The following is a 15233-nucleotide window of genomic DNA, read 5'->3' as shown; positions in this document are numbered from 1 at the left end:
ATTTGTCTTTTATAATCCCTAGTTACAATATATGAAGAATCGCTTCCCATGACCCTGTGATCCTGTGAGGGTGATATACGCTGACTCATCTGTATCTTTGTGAGTGGGACCAATAAAATTGTTTCTTATCTTATGGTGTCATCTCCTATTTGCACTATTGTGTTTTCTCTTCCAAGTTTTAGGAAATTTAATTCTTATATGGATAAGTGGAATATGTTTGAAATTTAGATTGCCTATCTTTTCATCAATCTGCATATGTGTAAGCATTTCTCCTTTTGTTTAACGGTAGCGCCACTGGTGGTCACTTTCTCTATGAAATTGTAACACTCAGGGGTTTGGTGAAGGCTCCTTCGTGTGACCACACGGGCTGCCACTGTTTTGCAAGCGCATCTTTGAGGATAATCTATTGTATAAGAATTGTGGATCATCTCTATCCTTTGATAGCCTCATGCAGAATGCACATTGAACATTGACGGAGAAGTGTAATTATACCTTGGAATACTCTCATCCCCCCCCCCCCATTTTTCTGTTTTTTAACTAGCTCAGTGTCGGACACTAGACACATCCCTTAATCTATAATTAGTGGTTTTATATGTTGGCACAGGCCCTCCTGGTCACATAAGCAGATATTATTTAATTACCCATCTCATTTTGTTTGAATGTATGAAAGAGGATTATCCATTACACTGGGCAGTTTTTACAACTGGCTAAAGGGACATTTATTACCTATTGTAGCCAAAACGTCTTTGCTGACCCATAAGGATGCACCCCCTGTTGTGAAAGTAAACAACTTGTTTGAAGTGACACAAGCCAAGCTTGACCCTGACCTCTGAAGTTCTGTTCCTTTGCAATGTAAATTGCCACAATATACAGACCTGCACAGATTTTATAAGCTCAAAGGAAGAGCACTAAAGCTTGTCTCCTTTCCACATAGCACAAACCTTTGAATGGTTTACTGGGGAATTCCAGGGTTGTTCAATAGTTTGTTCCTTGAACCCTGGGGTGCCTGAGTATACACTGCAAGGCAATTAACTCTCAAACTAAGTGTCATCCACAGACATGTATCTTAATACAATCAGATATCTTGATATCACATACATTTATATTATCAGGCCTATTCCTACTTGAAATAGCCTGTATCATGACAGTATCCTTGGCACCTTTACGCTCCAGAGGGGTGTAGTATGGTATGCCGGCGGCCGGGCTCCCGGCGACCAGCATACCGGCACCGGGAGCCCGACCGCCGGCATACCGACAGCGTGGCGAGCGCAAATGAGCCCCTTGTGGGCTCGCTGCGCTTGCCATGCTGCGAGCATGGTGGCACGCTATTTATTCTCCCTCCAGGGGGGTCGTGGACCCCCACGAGGGAGAATATCTGTCGGTATGCCGGGTGTCGGGATTCCGGCGCCGGTATACTGTGCGCCGGGATCTCGACATTCGGCATACTGAAGACCACCCCTCCAGAGGGTAAATGGTCTCCCCTCTCTTGCCCTACTACTGTACAGTATAATCAAGCCTCTGCTTCATTTGTTTTGAATGAATCCCCCTCTGGGGATGACAACCCTTAATCTCTTGTCCTGCCAGTATATTAATGTTTATTATGTTAAATGATATGGTCATTGTCACGTATTGTTTGACGTTTTTGCCCCTTCCCTTACTCATTTAATTTTTTCTAAACCCCACATACAATAACTATGTAATAAAAATTTAATATTGGAAAAAGAAACAAAGAAGACAAGCTGATCTGTACAGATGAAGATAACGCCATATTCCCTACATGTACTACTGGGTTAGTTACTCACCATCTCCCTTGGTAAAGTCAGTGAATACAGGATAAGAAGCTCGACCACTGAATTCTTCTGCCTTGTCAATCAAAGTCTCCTTTATAGCTTTATATCCACACAGCACAACACAAGGACGGTTCCCTTGATATATAGTAAATATGTCTCCATAGGTTTTATTCAACTATAGATACAAAAAATAGATCTAAATAACATGTGTTATGGTTACTTTGAGTCCAACAATTAAGGAATTAAGGGGTAAATATACTGTAGTAACATACATACTTCGGTCGTTATGGGTAAGGACCAGCTTCACCTAAGGATCACGGTGAAGTGAGTCCACATTACGGCAGCATGTATTAAAAACACACTTGTCAAGAGGGAGAGTGCTAAAGTAGCTGTGTGTCAAAGTACACTCTCCCCCTTTTGGCTGGTTCTGCTCCCAGTCCCGTATACCTGAGACTTACAGTATTTCACTTTTTTTTTTTAACTACGATTTAATCAAGTGACATTACAGGAACAATTTCCATCCATACATTGCTGATTCATTGTTTATACACCTACAGTACATGTATGTCTGATACAGGTCTTTTTTTCTGATTTCATTATAAATAATATTACTGGAAAGACTTCCCAACTCCTATGGTTATCAAATGTACCTGGTTTATGTATGTTCACCATTTTCTATATACAGTAGTTAGGATTTTAATATGCATATTGTGTATTTTCTTTTTTCCTGCATTGTATCATTTTAGTTGGAAGTGCTGCTGCACACAAGTGGAATTCTCCACAATAATACGCTGGACAAATATATGGGCCAGTATTTACTAAAAATCCGAGTTTGTCCGATTTGTTGTTTTTTTTTTTTCTAAGTTCCAATCCGGAAATTCACTAAGCACAAATCTCGGCAGTGTTTGGACTATTCGTAATGGTTTGAATGACAACGTTCAGAAATACGAATGAATAGACCATCGGTCAAACGCGGCTGTTATTACATAGAATACGGTAATTCACTATTCATTCGTATTTGGGTGTTAGTCTCTGAGTGCTCAAATGCAGTCGTTTTTTTTGCGATTCGTTAAAAAAGCGGCAAAAAAATAGACCTGCTTTTTTTCAGGCGTGTTTACTTGTGTTGCAAATAAAAAATCACTCATACCTGATTTAGGATGCCTATAAAAGGATGTTAAGCCCATTTCACTCCACCTACACTCAGAAATGGCAGCAGGACTGTGGGCCAGTGATATTTTGTTTGCTGTGGGATTCCTCAGACTCAGACATCAGCCTGTAAGTACCCAGGGCCTAGAAACTGAACATGGTCAGCAGGTTGTACAGGTTCCGCGGAGGCTGCGCAGGCCTCGTTTTTTTAGGGGGCGTTTAAACTTGAACGCATTGTCCAATGATAAGGTCATACAGATGTTCCGTCTAAATCGTAACAACATTTTCCATCTGTATGACCTTGTCAAACTGGGCCTAGACCCTAAGACAGCACGCTCTCGCTCTGTCTCAGGCCTGCACAAACTCCTGGCTGTGTTGCACTTTCTGGCTACTGGCAGCTTTCAGGCTGTCTGGGGATGACATAGGAATCTCACAGCCCTCATTTTCCAGAATATTAACCCAGGTGATGTATACCTAACTACCCACTCTGTTTTTGCTTGGATTTAATTACTTGGTGGCCAGTTCTGTGCTAAAATCTCATGTATAATTTTCTATCAAATATACACACAGGTGTTGGCTGTTTTGCAGCCCCACATCATGCCTCAATCTGCTTCCCTACCCAGGAGTCTCAGTGGCATGCCGTCAGGGTAGATTTCTATGAGCTGGCTGGCATGCCCAATATGCTTGGAGCCATAGATTGCACACACATTAAGCTGAGACCACCTAGGGGCAGGCAGCACATCTACACAAATAGACATCTAGAGAACTCCACAAATGTGCAGGTGGTTTGTGATGCAAATCTCAAAATAATGAGTGTTGTTGCTGGTTACCCTGGGGGCTGCCATGACTCCATCCTCAGTCAGTCATCCCTCTTTGACAAGTTTGAGGACGTACAAATGCCAGATGGATGGCTGCTGGGTATGTAATTTGATATGTGTAGGCCTGTGTATACTTTGTCCAAATACAGGGGCAGATGTATTAACCTGTAGAAGGCATAAGGAAGTGAGAAACCACTGATATGTGCAAGGTGATAAAGGCACCAGCCAATCAGCTCCAATATGTAAATGATTGGCTCTGTGTAAGGGCTTGTATTTTTTAAGTGCTGCTTGGATTTGTAAGTGTGAATTGTAAACAGCAAAAAGCAGGAGCTGGAAGCCGAGTGAAAAGGAGGTGCAGTGAGCTGGAACAACTGCAACTGCTAAGTGGAGTATAGGTGCCGCAGGAGAGATTACTACGGCTGCATAAAAGTGAAGGACCAAGAACCGCACAAAGATAGATAAGTATAAGCCAGCTTAATTATTGTATAAGTCTTCTACTTTTTATTTTTGCTGCTTTTTCTGTGAGAGTAACAGGGAGTTAGACCTTACAAACAATATGGGAGGGGCTGTGATTGGGGACCTCACTCAGTGCATGTCGTGCAAGATGTATGCACACCTGGAGCTACCGGCCCAGTGTGATTACATCTGCACGAGGTGTGTGCGAATGGTTGCCCTGGAAGCCCAGGTAACTGATCTAGAGCAATCCGTTACGTGACTGAGGGAGATTCACAATCTCGAGCGTAGTTTAGACAGAACGGTGGAGGAGTTGCGGGAGGGGTCACTGGTAGAAGAGGATGATGATCAGGTAGCCAGTTGGGTCACAGTTAGAAGGAAGAAAAAGAGGGGGAGTCTCGACATCTCCGAACTATCAAACCCAAACAAATTTGCCCGATTGGACGAGGAATCGGAGGATGATAGTGAAGAAATGACGGTGCCGGAGTAGACTGCTCCCCCTAGCATCCAGAGGAGCGGTCCCTCTGGTGTGGTTGGGATAAAAGATAGTGAGGTACCTAGTCAGATGGTGGTGGCAGGGGATTCTATCATCAGGAAGGCAGATAGGGCAATCTGCTACCGGGACCGTGATCGCCATACAGTCTGTTGTCTCCCGGGTGCTCGGGTACGGCACATCGCAGACCGGGTAGATAGATTGTTGGGAGGGGCTGGGAAAGACCTGGCGGTCTTGGTGCACGTTGGCACCAATGACAAAGTTAGCGGAAGGTGGGATGTCCTTAAGAAAGACTATAGGGACTTTGGAAAAAAACTGAAGGCAAGGACATCTAAGGTAATATTCTCGGAATTATTACCCATGCCACGCGCTAGTCCAGGGAGGCAGAGGGAGATTAGGGAGGTAAATGTGTGGCCTAGGGATTGGTGCAGGAAAGAGGGTTTTGTGTTCCTGGAACACTGGGCGGACTTCTCAGTCAGGCGCCATCTCTTTTGTCGTGACGGATTGCACCTGACTGAGGAGGGGGCAGCGGTGCTGGGGTGAAGGATGGTTAGAAGGTTGGAGGAGATTTTAAACTAGGAGCCTGGGGGGAGGGTTTAGCTAGACACTACGGGTCATGCAGTGAGAATAGTGGAGATGGCGGTAGTAAACGAAATGGGGGAGAAGTTGGGGGGAGGGTAAGAGCAGGTGGTAAGGTTACTAACATGGGTACTAAAAGAGATTTTACCAAAGCACTAACCAATGACGATTTCAGGTCATCATTGCTACATAAGGTGAAAGATGTCCCTAATGCAAGGGAAAATACTTATCTTAGTTGTATGTATGTAAACGCCAGAAGCATTACTGGTAAAAAGGGTGAACTAGAAATACTTGCAGCAAGCAAACAGTATGATATGATAGGCATTACTGAAACTTGGTGGGATGAATCTCATGATTGGACAGTCAATCTAGAGGGCTATACACTGTTTAGGAGAGACAGACTAAATAAAAAGGGTGGAGGGGTGTGTCTTTACGTAAAGCCGTTTTTAAAACCTGATATACGGGAAGATATTCAGGAGGGGACTGTAGACACTGTCGAGACATTATGGGTAGAAATTGCATGCGGTGAAAAAGGAATAAAAAGTTAGTATTGGGTGTATGCTATAGGCCGCCTGGTATCAACGCATCTGATAAGGAATTGTTACTAAAGCAAAATGAAAGAGCAGCAGGAGTAGGAGACATAGTAGTCATGGGAGATTTTAACTATCCAGAGATAAACTGGAAAAACGATTCATGTGATACTGCTAGGGGCAATAAGTTTTTAAACACACTTAATGATAACTACTTAGTCCAACTAATTGAGGAACCAACTAGGTACAATGCAATCTTAGACCTGGTATTAACAAACAATGGGGATTTGGTATCAGGTATTATAGTAGGGGAACCCATAGGAAACAGCGACCACAATATGGTCACATTCAATATCAGTTTCCATAAACAGTCCTATACTGGCTCAACTAGGACTCTAACCTTTAGCAAAGCAAATTTTGAAAAGATGAGGGTATTTTTCAGGGATATTGAATGGGAAGGTTTGTTTTTAGGAAAAAATACTACGGAGAAATGGGAGGTACTAAAATTCCTGCTAGCTAAAAATACTCTCAAATTTATTCAAATGAGCAGCAAAAAAAGGAATAAAAATCATAAACCGATGTGGCTTAACAAAAAGATTAAGGAACTTATGGGCAAGAAAAGGCGAGCATTTAAAAAATACAAATCTGACGGGGAAGCTGAGTCATTTCAGCACTATAAGGAATGTAACAAAATTTGCAAAAAGGAAATAAGAGTGGCTAAAGTAGAAACTGAAAAACTAGTAGCAAAGAAAAGCAAAGCGAATCCAAAAAAATTATTTAAATACATTAATAGCAAGAAATTAAAGAAGGAGAGTATAGGCCCTTTAAAAGACAAGTTGGGAGTCTTAAGCAAAAATTATAATGACATAGCGGACACACTAAATGAGTTTTTTTCAACAGTATTCACTAGAGAGGACCCAATTCAGGGACTGACACACAATCTCAATAATGAGAATATCCCACTGATAGGTACTTATTTAAGCGAGGAAGTAGTCTGTGACCGATTAAAACATTAAAAGATTAATAAATCACCAGGGCCCAATGGTATTCACCCAAGGGTTCTAATGGAGCTTCACTCTGAACTGGCAAAACCGCTATCTTTGATCTTTAAGGATTCAGTTTTATCAGGTATGGTTCCCAGACTGGCGTATAGCAGAAGTAGTGCCTATATTCAAAAAGGGAAGTAAAGCTGAACCAGGTAATTATAGACCAGTTAGTCTTACATCTATAGTGGGGAAAGTATTGGAAGGTATTCTAAGAGATAGTATTCAGAAGTTCCTTGAAGTCAATAAGGTCATTAAAAGGAATCAACATGGGTTTATGAAGGACAGATCCTGTCAAACCAACTTACTTGGCTTTTATGAAACAGTAAGCGCAAACCTAGATCAGGGTAAAGACACGTGGATGTAATCTTTTTAGACTTTGCCAAAGCGTTCGATACTATACCACACATGAGACTTATCTACAAGCTACAAGAATCAGGGCTAGGAAGCACAATATGCACTTGGGTCAAAAACTGGTTAGATAATAGGGAACAGCGCGTTGTGGTTAATGGATCTTTTTCAACTTGGACTGAAGTGCGAAATGGTGTGCCGCAAGGCTCAGTATTAGGACCGCTATTGTTCAATATTTTCATTAACGACCTAACAGAAGGTCTAGAGAGCATGGTGTCAATTTTTGCAGATGATACCAAATTGTGTAAGGCTATAAATACAGAGGAGGATGCCGAGTCTCTTCAGAACGACTTAGTTAAATTAGAAGCATGGGCAGCCAAATGGAGAATGCGCTTCAACACAGACAAGTGTAAGGTAATGCACTGTGGTAACAAGAACAAAAATTACACCAACCTACTAAATGGGGTAAAATTAGGGGATTCTGTACTGGAAAAGGACTTAGGTGTCCTCATAGAAAGCAAACTAAGCAGTAGTACCCAAAGTAGGACTGCAGCAAAGAAGGCTAATAAGATATTAGCATGCATAAAATGGGGTATTGAGGATAGGGACTAGAGTATTATACTCCCGTTATATAAATCACTAGTGAGGCCACACCTTGAATACTGTGTACAATTCTGGGCACCGTACTACAAAAAGGATATCCCAGAGCTAGAAAAGGTTCAGAGGAGGGTGACCAAACTAATTAAGGGCATGGAGACGATGGAATACAAGGAAAGGCTTGAAAGACTAGGCATGTTTACATTGGAAAAGCGGAGACTAAGAGGGGATATGATCAACATCTACAAATATATAAGGGGACAATACACAGAGCTTGCGCGGGACCTGTTTTTGGTTAGATCAACACAGAGGACTCGTGGACACTCGCTCAGGATAGAGGAGAGGAGATTCCGCACAATACGGCGTAAAGGCTTTTTCACGGTAAGGACAATACGTGATTGGAATTCCCTGCCTGAGGGAGTTGTAATGGCGGAATCTGTCAACACCTTTAAGAATGGGCTAGATAAATTCCTAATGGATAAGGATATCCAGGGGTATGGTGCATAGTCATGCATTATAGTTACTATAAATAGGGATAAAATGCAACGACTGACAGCAGCATCAGTCAGAAATTTTAGTCAAATCATCATGCATAGGAGACCACAAAAAGGTTGAACTCGATGGACAATTGTCTTTTTTCAACCTCAGACACTATGTTACTATGTTATTATTTAGGAACAGATTGTCCGCTGCCTTTATTACCTTGTACATATCACTGGTGTATCACTTCCTTATGCCTTCTACAGGTTAATACATCTGTCCCACAGTGTTACTTATGTGTTGCTGTATCTAAACATGAATCACGTTACTATATCTGTCTTTTAGGTGATGGAGGATATGGCTGTTTCTCTTGGCTTCTAACTCCATTGTCCCGACCTGATACCCCTGCTGAACACAATTACAATCATGCACATAAGTCTACGCGGAATGTGATAGAAAGATGTTTTGGTGTGCTGAAATCTAGGTTTCGGTGTCTGGATAAGTCTGGTGGCCTTTTGTTGTATAGTCCCTCGAAGGTGACTCAAATTGTGTTCTGCTGCTGCTTTCTTCATTACATGTGTTTGCAACAACATCTGCCACATGTTGAGGAGGAGGAGGAGGAAGATGAAGAAAGCAGCCAGCAAGCAGAGGAATTAGAGACATCTGGTGATACTTGGACTACAGATGTAGGGAGGCAGGTTAGGCAAGAGCTCATCACTCGCTATTTCTAAGGTAAGTTTGGTTTGCTTTTTTCATTTGTTGTGTAATCATAAATAGATGTTTGGCCATTTTTTATTGTAAAAGCCATTACTCAGAATATGTCTGTCTCCTTGAGACATACAAACATACCCTCGCTTTATGCAAAACAAATGTCGCTTGTGTATTGTTTTTATTTTAAAAATCAAAACAACAGATTATGAGTGGCATGCATTAAGTCTGGATAACTATTCCTAAACTTTCACTTAAAATTTATTACAAGCACACTTAATCCACATAGTAATTTATTTACTATTTTACTTTATAATTGTGTGTAACGTCCTAATGCACAGGTTCTCAAACCAGGCCCTCAGGACCCCACACAGTGCATGTTTTGCAGGTAACCCAGTAGAAGCACAGGTGTATGAATTACTCAGACACATTTTATAAGGTTCACGGGTGGAGTTAATTATGTCACTTGTGATTCTGTGAGGAGACCTGCAAAACATGGAGAAAAAATCCTTACTGAAAAGGAATATATCAGGCGCTTGTAGTTAAGCAACAATATTTAGACCATGCAAATACACATACACCTGTCAAGGCACAGTAGCTGCTCTCAAGAGGTGCTCTGAACACCTAATATACAAACCAATCTGTCTAAAATGAATTAAACAAAAGAGAGCGCATGAAGAATATATACCAATTTATTATTGGATAAAACACTTAAAATGTATTTATACTGTTGATTTAAAACATGAATGAATGAAACCGCACAAAAGGAAACCACTGAACTAACAATGATATAAGCTTGTAATCCCAAATGATTGTGGGAAAGAAAACGTTCTCAATGTAGCTGAGAGAGGTAATGTTCAATGTCCCACCAAGCAGGTGATAACTAATGAGCAAAGCAATAGAACCGTAGCAGGTCCACTTAATCCTCTTAGAAGATAAGTAACATTTGTAGCAATGCAGTATGAATGTAACCGATTCCTCCCACAGCAAGTGGGTAGGCTTCAACCCCCCGCCGCAATCCGATAGTGTGGTATCTCACCGCTGCAGATGAAGAGAGTGGTGCTCCGCTTCCAGAGCTCCTGGGCGATGCGGTAACACGGGCGTGGTGGTCAGATGTGGACAATGTCCCAGCAAGGGAGAAGGGGGGGAACCCACACCACGGCTGGAGCTGGTAACTGGAGGTGGTGGTAAAGTGCTGGATCAGCGCTGCAGCTGTAAAGTGCAGTAGTCAGGGCTCACAGTGATGCGGTTAACGTCCCTTATCCTTAACGCGTTTCTCCGACGTAGGGCAAGTCGGTTTCATCAGAAGGTAATTTTGAGGAACAAGAGTTGCCCTATTTAAGGTGATTGGTAGCCTATCAGCATTTTTCCTCACCATAATTGCAATTGGAATAACAGGTGCATGACAGGTGTTTCTAATCATTATGGTTTCCAACAGTTTCAAGCATACTTAAATTTATACATACAAGAAAAAACAACAATGTAATAAAAACCTTAAAACAGACTAATTAAGTCTGATTTGAACGCACAAAAACATGTAACAATCTATTTGAAAAGATAAATATAATAATGTGGCATCACGGAGAGAACATGATCAGCCTAAATGCATGTAAAGTATATCATCCAGTGCATTCACAGTATCATTAATCCGTGTGGCTCACCACACTAATGCTTAACACAGAAAACAATACTAGACTATAGAGACCAAGGTTCGAATCCCCCTTCTCAAATTATTTTGCCATGAATTAATCATAAATATAGAGAGAATACACAACGTATATAATGCGTACATAATCCCAATTTTTCAAAGAACATACTTAATCATGAATAGTAACCATAATACACATGGTAAATGGTATAGATGGTATAGAACAGGATAATGGAATAGATAGATAGAGAAGAATAAATAATCCCACTTATATATTATTCATCTCTATACAGTCATTAAGACCCTTGGGGAATAGGGTACCCAAAGTATAGATCCAAAAAGCTTCCCGTTTTCATAGTACATTGAATCTATCCCCTCCTCTAATGGTGGGTTTAATATATTCTACCCCCTGCACTTTTAAACATTTGATGTCCCCATCATGTTCCTGTAACACATGCCTCACCAGACTATGTTGACTAGTACCCCTCCGTATATTGCCCCTATGCTCTAAAAAACGTATGTGTAGCATACGTGTGGTGCGACCCACATATTGTGCACCACACATACAGCTGATGACATAGATAACATAACTAGTGCGGCAATCAATGACACTACATAGATCAAAGTAGGTCCGAAATGTCGATAAGTATACTTTAGTAGTTTTATCAATAATATAATCACATGTGGTACATTTGTATCTATTACATTTGTAGCAACCCTTCAATTTTGCCATATTTCTTAACCCCATAGTTCTATTAGATTCTATATTCAATTCCGTTGAAGAAAAATGGCTAGGAGCTAGAAAGGTTTGTAAATTTGACGCTTTTTTAAAAATGATACATGGTTCATCATCTAATACAGTAGACAAGATCCTATCCGTTTTTAAAATCGGATAATTTTTCCGAATGATATTTTTAAGTTCTCTAGAACATGTATTGAATTTAGTTACAAACCTAGGTTGATGTATGTTAAAGGAGGATTCCTTTGTATCTCTCCGAACTAATAGGGAGTCCCTATCTTTTTGACGTGCTTCCACTAATGCTTCCTCTATGATGTTAACAGGGTAACCTTGATCTTTAAACGATGTGGTTAATTCAGATGCTTGTGTCTCAAATTGTTCAATATGCGAACAGTTACGTCAGATTCTATAATATTGGCTTTTCGGGATATTATTAAGCCATGGACGAAAGTGGCAACTTCCATAGTTCAAAAAATTATTAGTGTCAACTTCTTTATGATATGTTGAAGTGACCATTTGCTGATTACAGATAGATATGTCAATATCTAAGAAATTAATACGTGATTCATGTGTAGTGCTCGTGAAGTGCAAACCAAACTCATTAGAATTGAGGTGCTCTAAAAATGATACAGTGGAAAGAAAGTCCCCCTCCCAAATAAAGAACAGGTCGTCGATGTAGCGACCATATAGGACCAGGTTCGTCTCGAATGGGCCCCCCCAAATGAGGGATTCCTCAAGGCGGCCCATATAGAGATTGGCAAAACTCGGGGCGAACCTGGCACCCATCGCCACACCGAGGACCTGTAAATAAAAGTGATTGTCAAACGTGAAATAATTGTGAGATAAAATAAATTGAATAGCATCAATGATAAAAATGCGGAGTGCATCTTCCATAGACTCATCCTGTTCTAAATAAAATTTGGTAGCCAGTATCCCTTTATCATGGGGTATATTGCTGTAAAGGGATTCCACATCACACGTCATGAGCCTATAGCCTTTTTTCCACTCCACATTCTTAATTAAATTCAAAAAATGAGTGGTGTCCCTAATATGTGATTTAAGTGCAGTGACGTGCGGCTGTAAAAAAAAATCAACAAAGGATGACAAATTGGAAGTGAGGGACCCTACACCAGAAATAATAGGACGACCAGGAGGTGCTTGGAGGGACTTGTGTATCTTAGGGAGGTGGTAATACGTGGGGATAATGGGATATTTATTAAATAAAAAAGCATATTCACTTTTAGAAATTGTATCAGCTTTAACAGCCATATCCAAAAGAAGTTTACATTCCAACTGAAAAACTTTTGTCGGATCAGTTTTTAACTGTGTATAGAATAAAGTATTGGTTAATTGTCTATAGGCTTCCTTCAAATAATCAGCCCGATCCTGTACTATGGTCCCACCCCCCTTATCAGCTGCCTTAATAACAATATTTTTACCTCTCATAAGACTATTAAGGGCAGCTCTCTCTCTAGGATGTAAATTATCCCTTTTATGATTTTTGGATTTTGATACAGCACATAGGGCTTGAAAATCATTTAGTGTAAGATTATAAAAAGCTTCAATATTGCCACTCATATGTTGTGTTGGGTAAAATTCTGATCTATTTTTAAACAGAGCATCTTTCTTTTGAGATCTATTGATGTCAAACACTTTCAAGATTGATTGGTCTACAGGCCCACTTTCTTCCTCTAATTCTAATAGTGTATTAAGACCCATTATATCTGTAGAGTCTAAAACAATGGAGACACCCGACTCGTGACGTTTCTTAAGATTTTTCTGAGTAAAGTAACGTTTTCTACAGAGATCCCTGGTAAACCTATTTAATTCGACAAAGAGCCCGAATAATTCAGGGCTCTGTGATGGAGCGAATTTAAGACCTTTCGCTATTATGGCCTTTTCACTCTAAGTAAGTATTCGAGATGACAAATTGAATAAACCTTTATGCCTTAACCATTTCTTGCATTCTTGGATGCGTTTCCTTCTTCCAAATGGGATAGAGGTCCTGATCTAAAAAAGTAAAAACGAACAAATACTGATACTTTTTTAGATCAGGACCTCTATCCCATTTGGAAGAACAAGAACAGGTACAGAGTCTTACAACAGGATACACCAAAAAGAAAGGAGTTAGAGTTAGAGGAAATAGAGGAGGCCGAAGGAAACGCATCCAAGAATGCAAGAAATGGTTAAGGCATAAAGGTTTATTCAATTTGTCATCTCGAATACTTACTGAGAGTGAAAAGGCCATAATAGCGAAAGGTCTTAAATTCGCTCCATCACAGAGCCCTGAATTATTCGGGCTCTTTGTCGAATTAAATAGGTTTACCAGGGATCTCTGTAGAAAACGTTACTTTACTCAGAAAAATCTTAAGAAACGTCACGAGTCGGGTGTCTCCATTGTTCTAGACTCTACAGCAGGCCTGGCCAACCTGTGGCTCTCCAGCTGTTGTAAAACTACAAGTCCCATCATGCCTTGCCACAGTTTTGCTATTAGGGAATGCTAAAACTGTGGCAGGGCATGCTGGGATGTGTAGTTTCACTACATCTGGAGAGCCACAGGTTGGCCAGGCCTGCTCTACAGATATAGTGGGTCTTAATACACTATTAGAATTAGAGGAAGAAAGTGGGCCTGCAGACCAATCAATCTTGAAAGTGTTTGACATCAATAGATCTCAAAAGAAAGATGCTCTGTTTAAAAATAGATAAGAATTTTACCCAACACAACATATGAGTGGCAATATTGAAGCTTTTTATAATCTTACACTAAATGATTTTCAAGCCCTATGTGCTGTATCAAAATCCAAAAATCATAAAAGGGATAATTTACATCCTAGAGAGAGAGCTGCCCTTAATAGTCTTATGAGAGATAAAAATATTGTTATTAAGGCAGCTGATAAGGGGGGTGGGACCATAGTACAGGATCGGGCTGATTATTTGAAGGAAGCCTATAGACAATTAACCAATACTTTATTCTATACACAGTTAAAAACTGATCCGACAAAAGTTTTTCAGTTGGAATGTAAACTTCTTTTGGATATGGCTGTTAAAGCTGATACAATTTCTAAAAGTGAATATGCTTTTTTATTTAATAAATATCCCATTATCCCCACGTATTACCACCTCCCTAAGATACACAAGTCCCTCCAAGCACCTCCTGGTCATCCTATTATTTCTGGTGTAGGGTCCCTCACTTCCAATTTGTCATCCTTTGTTGATTTTTTTTTACAGCCGCACGTCACTGCACTTAAATCACATATTAGGGACACCACTCATTTTTTGAATTTAATTAAGAATGTGGAGTGGAAAAAAGGCTATAGGCTCAAGACGTGTGATGTGGAATCCCTTTACAGCAATATACCCCATGATAAAGGGATACTGGCTACCAAATTTTATTTAGAACAGGATGAGTCTATGGAAGATGCACTCCGCATTTTTATCATCGATGCTATTCAATTTATTTTATCTCACAATTATTTCACGTTTGACAATCACTTTTATTTACAGGTCCTCGGTGTGGCGATGGGTGCCAGGTTCGCCCCGAGTTTTGACAATCTCTATATGGGCCGCCTTGAGGAATCCCTCATTTGGGGGGGCCCATTCGGGACGAACCTGGTCCTATATGGTCGCTACATCGACGACCTGTTCTTTATTTGGGAGGGGGACTTTCTTTCCACTGTATCATTTTTAGAGCACCTCAATTCTAATGAGTTTGGTTTGCACTTCACGAGCACTACACATGAATCACGTATTAATTTCTTAGATATTGACATATCTATCTGTAATCAGCAAATGGTCACTTCAACATATCATAAAGAAGTTGACACTAATAATTTTTTGAACTATGGAAGTTGCCACTTT

At 40.5% G+C, this 15233-nt stretch overlaps 1 protein-coding gene across 2 annotated transcripts in view; it reads right to left on the bottom strand.

The window, feature by feature from the left end:
* LOC134949251 (cytochrome P450 2F2-like) overlaps positions 1–15233 on the bottom strand; it is a 188492-nt gene that overhangs the window by 150763 nt on the left and 22496 nt on the right. For both annotated transcript variants that reach the window (XM_063937732.1, XM_063937731.1), the window contains exon 3: positions 1803–1965. In XM_063937732.1, coding sequence (XP_063793802.1) covers positions 1803–1965 — 163 coding nt within the window. The remainder of the gene's footprint in view (positions 1–1802; positions 1966–15233) is intronic.

This window comes from Pseudophryne corroboree, chromosome 8 (genome assembly GCF_028390025.1).
Source record: "Pseudophryne corroboree isolate aPseCor3 chromosome 8, aPseCor3.hap2, whole genome shotgun sequence".
In the NCBI taxonomy this organism is placed as follows: domain Eukaryota; kingdom Metazoa; phylum Chordata; class Amphibia; order Anura; family Myobatrachidae; genus Pseudophryne; species Pseudophryne corroboree.
This window is presented reverse-complemented; position numbering and strand designations above follow the sequence as displayed.